Source organism: Vigna umbellata, chromosome 9 (assembly GCF_029865625.1).
Source record: "Vigna umbellata cultivar VRB3 chromosome 9, Vumbellata_1.0, whole genome shotgun sequence".
Lineage (NCBI taxonomy): Eukaryota > Viridiplantae > Streptophyta > Magnoliopsida > Fabales > Fabaceae > Vigna > Vigna umbellata.
In genome coordinates this window covers 34,913,000-34,928,462 of record NC_142173.1, presented here as the reverse complement: position 1 = coordinate 34,928,462, position 15,463 = coordinate 34,913,000, and the positions used below count along the sequence as shown (strand labels likewise).

The 15,463-nt window shown below is 29.3% G+C and overlaps 1 protein-coding gene across 1 annotated transcript; it reads left to right on the top strand.

The window, feature by feature from the left end:
* The first annotated feature begins 7,275 nt into the window (after positions 1-7,275).
* On the top strand, positions 7,276-12,485 carry LOC124848686 (uncharacterized). The gene is given in 14 exon segments (XM_088099721.1): positions 7,276-7,637; positions 7,743-7,911; positions 7,997-8,077; positions 8,511-8,605; positions 8,682-8,797; positions 8,900-9,014; positions 9,140-9,231; positions 9,233-9,246; positions 10,999-11,308; positions 11,404-11,481; positions 11,560-11,610; positions 11,711-11,800; positions 11,912-11,989; positions 12,173-12,485. Coding segments are annotated over 14 exon segments (1,350 nt in total). The 5' UTR covers positions 7,276-7,627; the 3' UTR covers positions 12,224-12,485.
* Positions 12,486-15,463: the final 2,978 nt, after the last annotated feature.

Below are 15,463 nucleotides of genomic sequence, written 5' to 3'. Positions count from 1 at the left end.
AAATTCAGTGATCACGTGATTTTTTTTCATCTTACTTTATTTTCTACTCTGAATTTTTTCCTTATACGCCATCGAATTGTCATGTGCTGGATTTTAATGTTGGTTTTAAATATAAGAAATATTAAGTTATATTAACACATAACACTACATTTCAATGATGATTTTAGATTATGAATAGATTTTTTAATTAGTAAATTCATGTTTAACTATTTTAGCACATTTCTAATATATATTGTACTTGTAATTTAGTTTTTTTTTTGCCTTGTAAAAAAAATATTTATTTTGTTTGATTGAATTTTTTATTTAATAAAAAACATTTTTAAATTTATAATATAGATTTTTGGGCATATAAATCATATGTTATTAGATTTATAATCGATAAGTTTTATAATGTTTTCTTAACTATTGACTACTTTTTAGTAAACGTTGGAATTTAATTTTTGCTAAAATATTAAAAACACATAATTTTCTTCTTTGTCTTGTCTAATTGGAGAACTCATGAAATTAGAGTTGACTCCATTTATTGCTTCTCTTCTTTCCTTTGTCTTGTTACACAAAATAAATGAAGAACTAAAAATTGAGTTTTTCCCTTCTCTTCATAATCTGTTCTACCAATTTTCCATCAATATAAACGTATTGTTAGATGAATTAATTACAAAATAGAGTTGAGTTGATTAATTTTATAAAACTATTCAATTAATAAATTAATGAAATTGATTAATATAGTTATTTAAACACAATATATTAATTTTTAAAACTACTCCTAAAGATTGAAACTTTTCATTCTTTATCCATATAATTAATCTATGTTTATCACCTTTAATCTCATAGGTTGTTTTTATTTTATCATATCTCTTTAAATCATAATATTTTGACTTTTATTGACTTCAAATCTTCGAAAATCATTAAAAGTGCTGATAAAGAAAACAGTTAAAAAACAATTTAAAGAACCTCTTACAGATGGATAAATAAACTTCCTACAAATTAAGTTTTACTAATAATTTAAGTTCTTTTAAAAAATTATTTAATACTAACATGCATATAAATTTTAAACGTAATTAGGTTTTAAATTTGTCGTAAATTTAACTATATTTTTAATTTTAAAATTTGATATTATTAAAAACAAAATAGCTTAGATATTTATATGTCTTAACTATTTAAATTTTACGGTAAATTAAAACGATTAAACTTAATATTTATTAACTCTGTTGTCTTTATTCGTTTAAAAAAATTACATTATTTTTATATTCTAAAGTAATTATTTTTTAAGTCTATAAATAATAAAAAACATGTTTTAAAAAATGCTTAATCGAAAACTTTTATTACATCGTCTTGGTAAATTTTAACTTTAGTGTTAAGCTAATTACAACTAACAATAAAGATTAAAATTACAAAAAATTATGAATAATCTAAAAAAAAAAAATCTTACAAAACCCGAAAGCATGCAGCCAATATAGTTTTTTGCTTAGTAAAAGGAGAATTAAAGTTTACAGAAAAATGGTTATAAAGAGAACGTTTTAGTTTATTACTAAATAAAGATTAATCCCACTCCAAAACTTCCTAACAATTTCTTTAGTTAAAGCGTGTTTGAAATTATTTCTCTAGTTTCGTGTTAAAATGCTACTGCAATGAACCACGTTGACGAATATTGGGATTATGAATTTAACACGTGTCCATGTTATCATCCATGTTTATCTGCAAAGTTCGAGGTGGCATCACCAAAATATTTCATATTTAATTGGATAATTACTTTCAAATATTTTTTAGACAACATTTTAACATCATTTACGAATCATTTCGTGATTGGTTTATGTTGATATTTATAATAATTATTATTGATTGTGTAGTAATTTTGGACTAAGAATGACACGTAAATAATATTAAAATATTGTTAAAAAGATGTTTTCAAATTATGGTTATTTTATTTAATTTGGTTGGTGTTCAAGAAAGCTTATAAATAAATGCATACATATGCATTTGCACCCACCCAAAGGGTCCTAATAAAGATTAATTGACATAGTTAATATATGTTGAAAACATGGTTAATATAAAGTTAAGTGTTAAATGAATGGTTTGGACATAGTTTAGGAGGATAATTAAGTGGTAAGAAGTAGGAGGGGGAATGGTCCATGGGTGGGGCATTGTTCACTTAACTACAAAACTTAATTATGCAAGTCTTCCCCTCTGCACAAAACGTACTCATGCTATGTAATGTTGCTATCTTCTTCGTCTCTTTCCCACAAAAACCCATATTATCAACATCCACATGCATTTTGTTCCCACCCCGGAAGCACTGCAAAGAAAACGATAAATTCAAACTATGCCTTTTTATTATTATTTTTTTTTCAAACATACCCAGCTATACATCATAACCTTTTTTTGCAGTTAATGACAATAAAGTCTATCTGCAACATTTAACGTCCTCTTTCTTCTTTTTTCAAATTCACAGCTGGAAAAACTAGATAAGTCCAAAATGGAGGCATATATCTATATGCGTGCCACAATAATTACTTTTACATTAATTCAACCTCTCTCTTTGCCAACTCAAGCCTTACCATTTTCTTCTACGAAGAAGAAAAAAACACACAGATACTCTTTGCGGATACCTTCCGCTCAACGTGGATTCATCACTAGCAAACGTTGGAACAATATGTTTACATAAATCTTACTATGATAGGTTCTAACCTGACTATGATACCATGTTAAAAAGTAGACTTTAATCCAAATTCAATATCACAAAATCGGTCTGTAAAATGAGTTATACATCCACTTATATACTATAAATTTGTCTTATCTTTAGTCGATATAAAATAAGAGGTGAAATAGTGCTATGATATTAACTTACAGTTGTTGACAAATCTCTCACAGGTGGAATAATTTCCTCTTTAGTCAACAATGAACGTAGACAGTGTCGAATATTGGACTACAAGAATTTATGTTGAAGTGAAGACTACTTAACAAAAGCAAGTGATGGGTGTGAAGAAACTTATGAAAATAAAAGAATAGCTTGAAAGAGCAGAGAAGGGGACAGACAGTTAAGTTATATTATATGTCACGCACTGCATTATGAATAATAACTTGGCATTATTGTCGTATAGTGTGTGTTTTTATAGGTACTTTATTCCCTAACCCTTTTTTAAATTTACCTTTTCATTCATAAAAATTACAGTGCTTTCATTCTCCTCAGTACGTAATTAATGTTTCTTCACTCTTTGAATACGTCTAAAGTTTAAACTGTTTTGTTTACATTACATTTTGCCAATTCACGGAAGTTTTAATTCTTTAAGTTGTATTTGTTCTCCATATGTATATTAGATGAAGAATGGTTATTTATAAGGGAAAGTCTAAAAAGTCCACATAGTACGTTTTTATTCAATACTCAACAAGAATAATTAAAATCCTTAATGATGGTCACCTGCCCATAGATCTAGATACATATTTTTGGACAGGTTTTGCTATATATGTACATTATCATGTTTCCATTGTTCTGTAGAATGTTGTAATACGTAAGTAGACATCTGCCACTGTCCTACCTGAACAATTTTTTTACACAAATTACTAATTAATGATATATTGTCTCCTTGTGCCATTTTTATCTCTCTCATTTTAATTGAACACTTTTAGGTCCGATTTTTGGTACAAATTTCTCGATGTCGACGTAGACCTATTTGTACTCATTTTTTTTTTAAATATGATCACTCAACTCTTTCAAGAAAACTTGAATTTGAATTTATTAAGTTGTTAAAAACTAATCTCACAAAGACTATTCGCTCCTTGCTTGATTTTAAGTATCTACTACTTATATTAGTATGTATTGAATACTTGTCTGCATACTTGTTCTTTTTGGGTATTTAATTTTTTATTGATTTATATAGTCAAAATTGAGATCTGAAGAATCGTGATTAAGTCGCGTAACTACAATACGAGAGCAACTCATTTAAGGTTTTCGAACGGGACACCATTTTTTCTTATATAAAAAATGGTCATCTTTTATGTGCTTAATTTAAAGTGTTCTCCTATGATTAAAACTACTTTTTATGTCCCTAATCGTGTCATCTTGTATTTGGTCAAATTTTGTTACCGTTAATGAATGCCATCAATTTAGAATAGACAAGAAAAAAAAATCCTATTTATATAATATTATAATGATATAAATTAAGCAATAGCAGAATTAAAGGCTTATTGCGTAGCATGTTATCTAGTTGACGATGAGGGCAGAATATCACACCGCTGGAATAAATTAAAAAAAAAAACATTTTTTATGAAGTGACTAAATCTGTGGCAGTCTTGGACATGTTTTATTCCAATAGGTACGTGCAATAAAAGAATCGTTCTGTTTTTATTAGGATTATCTTGCAGAAGCATGGTTGGAATCGGAGCGGATATTCAGGTATATCTATCAGCCTGCTGAAAAAGACGATCGAAAGCCCACAAAAACAACTCAATTTGGAGCTACTATCCTGATGAAAGCTGCGTCACATAATAAATCTGTCACACTGCAGAAAATACACATTAATTAGTTTACGCTCATTGTGTGGTCAATGACACTGCTTTGTACGAAAAAAGAAGAAGAAATGAAGACACAGCATTGATGCAGCATATTATTATGTGAGATTGAGAAAGCATGCAGTAAGTGAGCAATGACTTTATAATTTGTATGACTTTGTAGATTACAGAGGTACGTAGTATCGTGAAAAAGCATGGTGTATTTAATAAGTTGAAGTTGTAGGCATTTGTAGATTATAGATGGATAGATAGAGAAGAAGGGTGAAAGGTGGGGTGTTTTGAAAAAGAAGTAGGTAGAAGATGAAAGAAAAATAATAGAGGTTGGTGAATGTGGGATGTAGAAATGAAGGTGGAAAGAGCTGGCAGGCAGGGGTAAATGACCCAAAAAACTGAATGATGTGTACGTATAATGTGTTTCGGGGTGCGAGGGAGACGGGGAGTGTGGAGTGTGGAGTGTGGGTTATAAATAATCTGACAGAGAAAGGGAAGGTTATACCCCACACCCACTAACTCCCATGCCATTTCTTTCAACAAAACTTCCTGTGTCATCTTACCTTGTATTTCACACTGTAGGAGTTTGCTATTCCCAAATCCCAATGCTTTGACTGTCCCTATCTCTTCCCCTTCTCCGCCCACTCTCCTCACATGCCATCTCTTCACCTTTTTCCATCTTTTCTACCGCCACTTCCATTTCTTTTTTATTCTTTTAACCAACACATCATCTTATTTCTTATACCACTATAATAATAATCACTATCTTTTCTTCACTCACACAAAAAATACATGTTCTATAAGTTAAGATCACCTACGCAAGTATTTCTGCTCCACCGGACTACCAGAGCTTTAACTTTTTATTTGCTCCAAAATTCTATCAAGCAGAATATTTTGGGAAAGCCCAATAACGTCCCAATAGGGCGCCCATTTATCAAGGAGGCCCATTCTTTGAAAGCATGCTGTCAATTGTTTGATGTTCTTGCAGGAATAAAAGGTAACCACGTTCCCTCAAAAACAAACAAATCTGATCCAAAACAAAAATGTTAATAGATGCATAATTAAGAGTTACTTGTAAATTTTTTTTAAAAAAAATCTTCTACTTCATGATTTTTCTTATCAACAATAAATACTTGTTTTGAAAATCCTAAATACATTTTGTACTGTATAGCTGATCGATCAATTATATAAAAAATTAATTTCAGAAAAAATCACAACTAAATAGATTAAACTGTCAATATATTCGACTATGTGACCATTTTGTCTAAATATCTTATCTATAGATTAACAAAGTAAAAACATGATTAGACGATATTGGACTACAATTGGGACAGTCCTATTCAAAGACCTTCTACGAAACCTATAAATACAAAGATGAAGTAAGAAGGTAAGTGATTACATTCGTTAGATAGTTAAAACTTAATTATCGATCGGTAATTAATAACTAACTTGAGTATTGAAGTGTCTTTAACAAGTATTTATCCCTAAACCCTAAACCTTAAACCCTAAACCCTAAACCCTAAACCCTTAGATTTAAACCTTGTAGAAAGAAAGTAGAGAAACTCGAAGAAAAGAAAGACAATAGACAAAATCAAATTGTGAAAATATGATTCTCGACCTTACCTACTAAACCACATCTGTTTATTTTTGTTTATATTTGAATATGTTGATCTCTTATTTGAAGAATTATTAATTTTAAAAACTCTAGCTGTTTATCTATCACGTCCTGGCGATGGTAGAGAGTGGTACAAGTAACCTGTACAAGCCCGAAGAAACAATCAACCTTACTTAATTTTACACACTTCCTTTTTTCAACTTAAATATTAAAGTCACACGATTTCTTATTGGAACTTGACTCGTAGGAAGCTATAAAAGATTTACAACTGTACAGAATATTCCTTGCCAACTAATAATAATAATAATAATAATAATAATAATAATAATAATAATAATAATTATTATTATTATTAGTATTATTATTATTATTAGTATTGTCTTGAATGTTTTCAAACAAAGGTCATACTTAAAATGGTGCTGAAAAAATGCATATGTTCAAGTAGTTTATTGACGTATAATGCACCGAGTATCTTTATAAATTTATGATTGAATTTAATGCAAAAGCCTGAGAAACACATTCAGAATTATAAATGTGAACTAAAAACAACTTAGACAAAATGAATTAAATTAGTTAAGAATTGTAATAATGTAAAAATATTTCATCGTGACTAGTGTTGGTAATTTGAATTGATTATACTTTTTAGGAAAAATAGTATTAACCCGACTTTAATATAGCAAGTACATGCGGACAAAAATATAACTAAAGTTGTGAGAAAAAAAAAAACATGAGCAACTTTTCCCCATTAAATAAGTAGTTTGTTTTTTCTTTTTAATTTCGTTGTAGTATATTCCACAATGTTCTTAAAACCTTCTAATGGTGTTTCCTTACAGAAACGTTGTTCCTAGAAAGTTGGTGGAAACTGGGGAAGCATGTGCCACATCGTCATCAAAATCAAATCAGGGACGAAACGGCAAGGCAATCCAGGTAGACAACCTTGTTACGTCACGTGTTACACGCCACTCAATAGATCAGAGCCACGTGTCCAACTCCCAAAGGGCAAAACCCGAACATTGACGGTTCAAAACGCGCCACGCAACCGTACGCCTACCGAATATTCACATTTCACACCACCCACCGTTTAGAATAATTCCTTCGTCTCATCACAATTAATTTATAATAAATAATAAATAAGAATTAGTATTTCCTAATAATCAAAACCCTGTTTCGTTTATGTTCAAAGAAAAGAAGCCGTGTTTTATTTTTTTAGGGTTCCATCTACCTATTTAGATAAAACACGAAAACCCAATCGTATTCGGAAACAATTCCTCTCTCTGAGAGAAGCTCTCGAATTCCAACTGATTGTCGTAGAATTTTAATGGCTTGTTCATCATCCGATTCAAAACCAGTGACGTCGCTGTTGTTCTTTTCTTTCCTAATTCCGATACCTTTCGATTCTGTTTCCGCGCTACGCATACTCGATACTTGTTCATCTCTTTCTTTCTCAAATTCCGATTCCTTTTTGTAACACACATACCTTAGTAACCCAACGAACGAACCAAAGAAACCGTTGTCATGGGAAAGCGTAAGCTCATAATTCCTAGGGTTTCTGTGTTTATCGATCCGACTCTATTTGATTTTCTATTTTTTTAATTAATCAACTAATTATTTGTTTTTGTGCTCTGTGTAGGTAATTCTCAACGTAAAAGTGCTGCGATGTTTGATAGTGATGATGATAGTAGCGTGACCTCGTCGTCAACTGCTCGCTCTGATCTCATGTCGGTGTCCGGAGCGGAAGATGTGCAGTTTGTTCAAGATTCCTTGCTCGACCAAGCTCTCGATGCACTAGATGAGAAAAGGTACTTTGCTTAACGATATCGAAATAAATTGATATTGTGGATGGAACTGGAGGAATTTTTAACATTTTTTTGTTGATTTATTAAGGGGTTCCACGAGAGAGAAAGCTTTTCAATCGATAATTGACGCTTTCAATAGCAGCATGCAGCATCAGTTTGTGGAAAAGAAGTAGGTTTTGTTGGTTATTTAATTTAATGTGTGCTGTTGTGTTATTGTTTTTAGAATTTAATTCAAGTGCACTTACTCTTCATCCAATCACAACTTCGCAGTAAGCTTGTTGAATTATAAAGTAGTAACTCCCGTATAAGTCATTTATAGATGATTTTAATTGGTTGACATTGTTAAAAAGTATGGCAATTTAATTCTTGTTTTTATTGCAAAAGAAACACAAAGATAATTTATATAAATGTGCTTTAATAAGCAAGATCATATATTTTGAAAATATGAGATATATGTGTTCCAATGATGATCCTTTGTTTTAAGGTTTTGTTGGTGGTTCTATTTATAAATTAACTTCGCAATCTGTACATAAGCACATGGATATTCATTTTTCAATATAAAGTTATTATTGTCATAACCTCGAGGTGCTTTCTCTAATCAGATTTGCTACGTTGTTACATCAATGCCTTTCTTCAATCAAAAAGGGATCTAAAAAGACATCTGCTAAAGAGATAACTTTGGCATCTCACGCGATTGGTAAGAATTTGAGTAACTTAAGCATGCTTAGTTTTGACTTCGTTTAATTGAATATTTAATGTCATTCATTTTTAAGGTTGTCTGGCCTTGACTGTTGGATGTGGTGATAATGCCCGTGAAATATTTGACGAATCCATTCGTCCTTTGGATGAATCTCTCACATCTAGGATAGATGTTTCCAAGATACCATCAGTAAGTAGGAGTTTGGAAATATTTCAAATTCTTGTATTCGGACTTCTCCTTGTGATTCTCTATCTATGATGCTTAATTTTATCTGCTTAATGATGTTTATAGCTGTTGGAGTGTTTGGCTATAATTACCTTTATTGGAGGGAATGATCAAGAAGAAACAGAACGATCAATGGACATAATGTGGCGAGTTATTAATCCCAAATTAGGTTCCAATGTAGGTATCTGTTTCAAACATACTAATTTGTTTTATTCACTAATCACCCGTTTTAAGATTGACTCATATTTCTAATAGTAGTTGGGTTAAATTAACTAAAATGACAATCTTTTTACCGTGTTTAGGTAGTTGCTGTCAAACCTTCTGCTTCATTAATAGCTAATGTGGTGTCTGCGTGGTCTTTTCTTCTCTCCACAGTAAGCAATTTGAAGTTAAATTCAAAAAAATTGGCAAAAGTAAGAATGCTGTCCTTTTCCATCCATTTTTATTTAATTCTACACTATGCATATATAGGTAACATGCTAATAGGCTTCTGTTGGCAAAATCATTTAAATGCATATATGATGTGGAATCAATTTAACCCAGTGTGTTAATATCCCATCCCAGAGTATTCTATTTTTTTTTGTGTAGTTCACGTAGTGTATACTATTGAACCATGTGGTCACCGGTTGAAACTAAAGCTGGGACAAAATTTGAAAAATTATGTATGAGATTAATCTCCCTTGAGTAACTTTATTTATAATAAAGAAAATATGGATTAAGTCTAAAATACAAATAAAGAATAATAACAAAGTAACAGAAGATAAAGATAAGATATCTAATAATTTAATATATTAACATATACTATATACAAATAAATTCTCCAAAATGAAAAAATAAATTAATTAATGTTCACTAATTCATAATCAACTATAAAAATTCATAGATGTCTGGAAAAACATACAAGTACCACTGAGAGCCGAATGTGAGCTTGCTACATGTTGACATGACTTATAACAAGTGGCAGCAATCTCTAACAGACCCTGTTGCTGGAAGAAGCCAGTTTCCTGAGAAATTAGAAACCAGTTGCCAGAGGAACATGTCTGTCAGCTGAAAAAGAGAAAAAATAGGTAGAGAAAGTTAGAAACTAGTCACCAGAAAAGAGAAAGCAGTCACTGAAGAGGAGAAATCAATTGCTAGAGTGCCGAGTTGAGAGATAAAGGAGGTGTTGAGAGACATTATAATCAGAAATGAGGGTGTTGGGTTGTGACAGAAAGTGAGAAATAACAGCTTTTTGATTGGTTTTGTAAGCAAAACGTTGTTCTAGAGATTGGAATTTTTATAATTAGTCCCCTCCCAAAAAAGACCTAATTTTAGTGTTCAGAGAGGCCATTTCTAGAATCAGGAGATAGCATGACTAACCATTTTTCTGATGCCACCATTTTGTCTGCATCAGTTTTTACCCTGAACTGCTCCACTGCCCTCAGTGCCTCTATTTATAACCAGATCTTAACTGTTTCGTAGACCCCCAACTTGTTTGACGCATTTGTTGCTTGTTATTAAGAAAAAGAGAGCCCATATAAGAGGAATAGCCTGCACCCAATTTTTGCGAGATTGAAAGGCAACATTGACTGCACAAAACGTAATATATTTCAATTAAGAACAATGGGGTTATCGGTTGAGTTTAAATATTTTATATAGCCACCCTGGGTTTAAACTTTGAGATAAAGCAGTTATTTATTTTGACACATGATGTCTATAAGGTGTAACAACTTAAAAATTTGACATTTAAATTTTTCAAACCCTGGGTATTTTTTTTTCTATCTCTCTTTTTTCATGAATTGTTTTTAGGTATTTCCTTTTCTTATTTTCAGCAAGGTAGTTATAATGTGGGTATAATTGGAGTCCCAGAAAGATAGTATTATGAGTTTGTTTGAACGAACTTTTGTAGAAGGATTTATGGGAGAGAGACATGTGAAGAACAAAATGAAATTAACTTCTCCATAAGTTAAATTAGTTTATGTGTAAGTTGCAAAAATTTGGAGAAACTATATGAGAGGTCCTCTATAAATTATTTTATGCATAAAGTAATGTTAACTTATGAAGAAGTCTATTTCATATTTTAGATTTATCTTTCATCTATTTGTTGTTACAAAAAATATCCATGGAGAATTGCATTCTATGTAACCATTCCTGGGATCCAACTTATTGTTTTGTTGTTCATGCAGTACAATATCTTATTTATCTGGTCTTCTAGACAAGGAAGACAGATCTGTACGAATTGCTGCTGGTGAAGCACTTGCTCTGATTTTTGAAATTGGAGTTATAGATAAATTTTCTGCCCAGTCAGACAATGCAAGTGATGCAACGCAAGAAGGGAGTAAACCACTCGAAAGCTACATATTTTTACAGGGACTGAAAGGAAAGGTGTTGAATCAATGCAAAAAACTTTCCATAGAGGCGGGTGGAAAAGGTTCTGCAAAGAAAGATCTTAATAGTCAAAGGAACTTGTTCCGAGATATATTGGATTTTTTTGAGGTATGTTAGTTACTACTATGGTTGTTATTTGAAAACAATAGATGATTTGCTAATGAAGGTGGGGATTCTGTACTGATCTTACCTTGTCATCCTAGTATGGTTACTCCCCGGATATTTCAATGAAGATTGGGGGTGATTCCCTGCAGACATCATCATGGTCTGAAATGATACAGGTATTTCTTGTGTCCTGTCTTTCCATACTTCTTGAAATCTCTTTTCTTGTAGCATTTTTGACATTCAAATTCTTGCAGTTGAATTTTATCAAGCATTTTCTTGGAGGAGGATTCGTTAAGCATATGCAGGTAGACTTTCTCAACCTTTTTCTTTGGCAAGCTTCTGGTTATTGTGTAATCTGGAGCTCATGTTTACACCCTTTTTTCCCTCTTCTCCCTTGGCAAACAGGAAAATGAGTTCCTACATGATGTATTTGGTTTTTCGCCGAAGAAAAAATATCTTAATAGCAGCGAACACAAAATGTCTGGTGGTGAAAAGGTAAGTTTGTTCGTGATTGTGCTCAATTATCTTGATTTTTCGTGTATGTTCCCCCACTCCCCACCGCACTTGTTTTCATGCGCTAACCTGCCCCATTCCCTTTAACCGCAGAGAATGTTTAAATCTCCAAATTCGGTTTTGAACAAGGCTAGGACGCAATTACTTAATAAGCAGCGGGTATTATCTGAGGTTAGCATTCTTACCGTATATGAGAACGTTCACTTTTATTGTCCCGTGGAAGTACTTAAAATGATAATGTGGCAGCTGAACGTAATTTGAAATATGATAAATTTCTTCTGCAAAAGAACGTGCTGTGTGGATTGTATATCAATGCTTATTTTTTTCCTTTGATTTCTTTCGATAAATTTACAGGGCAGAAACTTCGGCCACTACGCTGTCGGTATGGCTGACGAAGATGCATGAATTTGATTGGGAACAACGATAATTATTTGTCATTTAGAGATTCGATCCTTCATTTGTGTAACGATATTTCTTACATTTTATAAGTGCACTCTGTCCAATCCTGTACTCCTATCGATTTCATCTGATGATGTGAGACTTATGATGTTGTAATATGAATAACAAACAGATATTAAGAACGGATTTCAAATGCCTATTTGTTTTAAGGATATGTACAAGTGGAAAGAAATTAAATTAATTTGGAAAAGTATTATATTTGATTCAATTGCTTTCTATATATTAAATCTTATTTTTATTTTACATCTTATTCAGTGTGTAGTGGTCGGCTACACTTGAATATATATTATATACTATAAATTAATTACTTCAATTTAATATTCCCTCTTAAGTTATTTTTTGCAAGCTAAAGTAATTTCTAAAGGATGACATTTTTCATGAATGTTGTATTACTTTAATGGCTATTAAATATTTCAATGAAATTTAAATAACACTTTTTGCAAATAAATTTAATATATATATATATATTTATATAATAACTCTTTATAACAAAAAGCTTAAAGTTTAACTATTTTCTTTTGTGTAATATTTTTAATCAGAAAAAGAAAAAAAGAAGCAAGAGTAAGGAAAAGGGAGAGGATCATGAAACTATATATAAAATCATTAAATATGTAGCCAATGTATATTAATTATATTTAAAATCATTGAATATGTTCAGTATATATTAATGTTATGTTTGTATTTACAAAAATTATGTGTTCATACGAGATTTCAGGTTCCATTTTACAATAATTATTTTTATTAATATGTATCATTATAAAAAATTTATATAATAGGTTAAGGTACAAATATTATAAATTCTTAATAATTATATTATTAATATACTTTTATATTGTAATAATATTAATATATTATATTAAATAAAATAATTTAATAATATAAATTTATTAATTTAAACATTTTTTATTTATCAAATCTATTAAATTATTCACATTTCATCTATGAAAAAAAATTCATTCTCTATTACTTTTTTTATTCTTTTTTGTGGAGATTTGTAAAGAGAATATATTGTCTGTGCAAGTTTGTTATTTGGAAATTTATTATAGAATTGAATGATTTGTAAAAGATTTGAACTCTAGATATTTTTGTATATTTTTATATTTTTAGAAGTATATTATATTTTGACACATTTTTATTTTTTATATTCTTAAAAATATTTTTATAAATATATTATTTTTTTCTAAACTTATGAATTATGTTCAAGTTTATTATATTAAAAATTTAATTCTAAATTTAATAATATTTATTATTATTTTTATCTCTAATTCTTTTTTAACAAACACATAAATAAACATTAACCCGTGTATGTAAGAGTTTAAAATTAATTTAGCTTAGAAAATAACTTGTAATTAAATGTTCTGTTAAGAAAATAAATAAAAAAATCAATTTAAGGACAAGAGTTATTAAAAGGATATGTTTATTCAGGATTTAAAAAGTATCTTAAAAGTTTTTTTTATGATGTTCAATCAATTATTAATTATTTAAAGAAAAAAAGAAATGATATATAATTGAGATTTAAAAAAATTAAAAATTATTTAAAATAATACAGTTATTAATGTTTTAAATTTTATGTGATTTTTTTATAGGTCTAAATATCATGAAACAGTAGGTGTTTACAGCCTAACCTCTGTGAAGGTCGTTTTGAAATTTTGAGAATTTTAGCAGCCTTTTCTATTTTTTATTCATGTTTTAAATTAAATGAATTACCGTAAATAAAACTCTTAATTAATAAAAGAAAATTAATATTAAATTTGGAATTAAACATGTATTCATGAGAATGTGGACTGCATCTTGAAATTTAAACACTTGATAAAAGATCTGAACAATCATTTCGATAAATTTTTTGGAAAGAAAACAAAACACGCACAATCGTTCTGAATCACTCAACAAAATCGAGTATGTTAAGGTACGTTCTGCCTGTATATATTTACATGAATCTAAATTCATTTCATGATTTATTCACATATGTATAGAAATCAATACAATAAATTTATTTTTTAAATATACTAAAATATAAATTATTAATTATCTTTTATTATTGTTAATTTATTCTTAAAATGTTACACATAGGCAGTGAAACAAAATATATTTATAATTCGACTGTGTTATAATCAATTCTACAGAGTTATGAATTGGTCTAAATTACACTGGTTTCATTTGATATTCTCTTTATACAACATTTCAAAATAAAACTGGCTAAAATTTTTCTATTCTAATCTGATAATCTCCCTAAGTTTTGGAACGCCATAATTCTGGGTATACTTCCACATATATTAGGTAATTATGAAAGAACAACATTAGTGTGAAATAATGATAAACGTAATTATTTATGTAAAGTTTATATTTTCAACATCTTTTAAATCGAATAAATATAAAAAATATTTTTAAAAATTGCTTTTATTATAACTTTTAGTTATACCATTTATTAACGATTTAAATTATTAACAAAAATATGTAAAAATACGAACTCACAATGCGGACTGTTCCTTCACTAGTTTTAATTATAATTTCCATTTTCTAAAAAACCCTGTTATTAGGATTGATTTAAAAGTTAACAAACACATAACGAATTAATAGAAAAGTGAAACATGCAATATCAACTATATATAGAGGTTTTAGATGAAATTATTATTAAAATAAAATGTTTTCATTTACAATAAAATTATTTAAGTTAAAGTAAACAATGATACCATATAAAGTTATCCCGCTTCAAAATTGAATAACAATAAAGGGGTATTAGATAAAACATTACATCATAAAAAATGACCCTAATTTGTATAATTTGATGTCAGATAATTTTTTTACATTCTTTTCTAAATGGTGATTATTATTTTAATTATTATTTTTATTTAAAACCTAATGAAGTGTTGGAAATAACAATCTTAATTAGTAAAAGCATGTAATCAATAGCCATAAAGAAAGAAAAAGAAATATTCTATACAGCCTAGCTAATTAAGGCAAATTAATGTTAAATTAAAATTAAATCTAATATTCTGTCTGGGAAATATGGACTAATCTTAAAATTTAAATTTAAAATGTAAAGAGTTAATGAAATATTTCTGAAAGCATCCTAATATTTGAAAAGAAAACAAAACATTAGTCCCTTTGGTATCCGGAACCACCAAACAAAGTAAGGTTTTTTAAATTACATGAATACAAAGAGGATACAGAATCGATTCCTTGTCT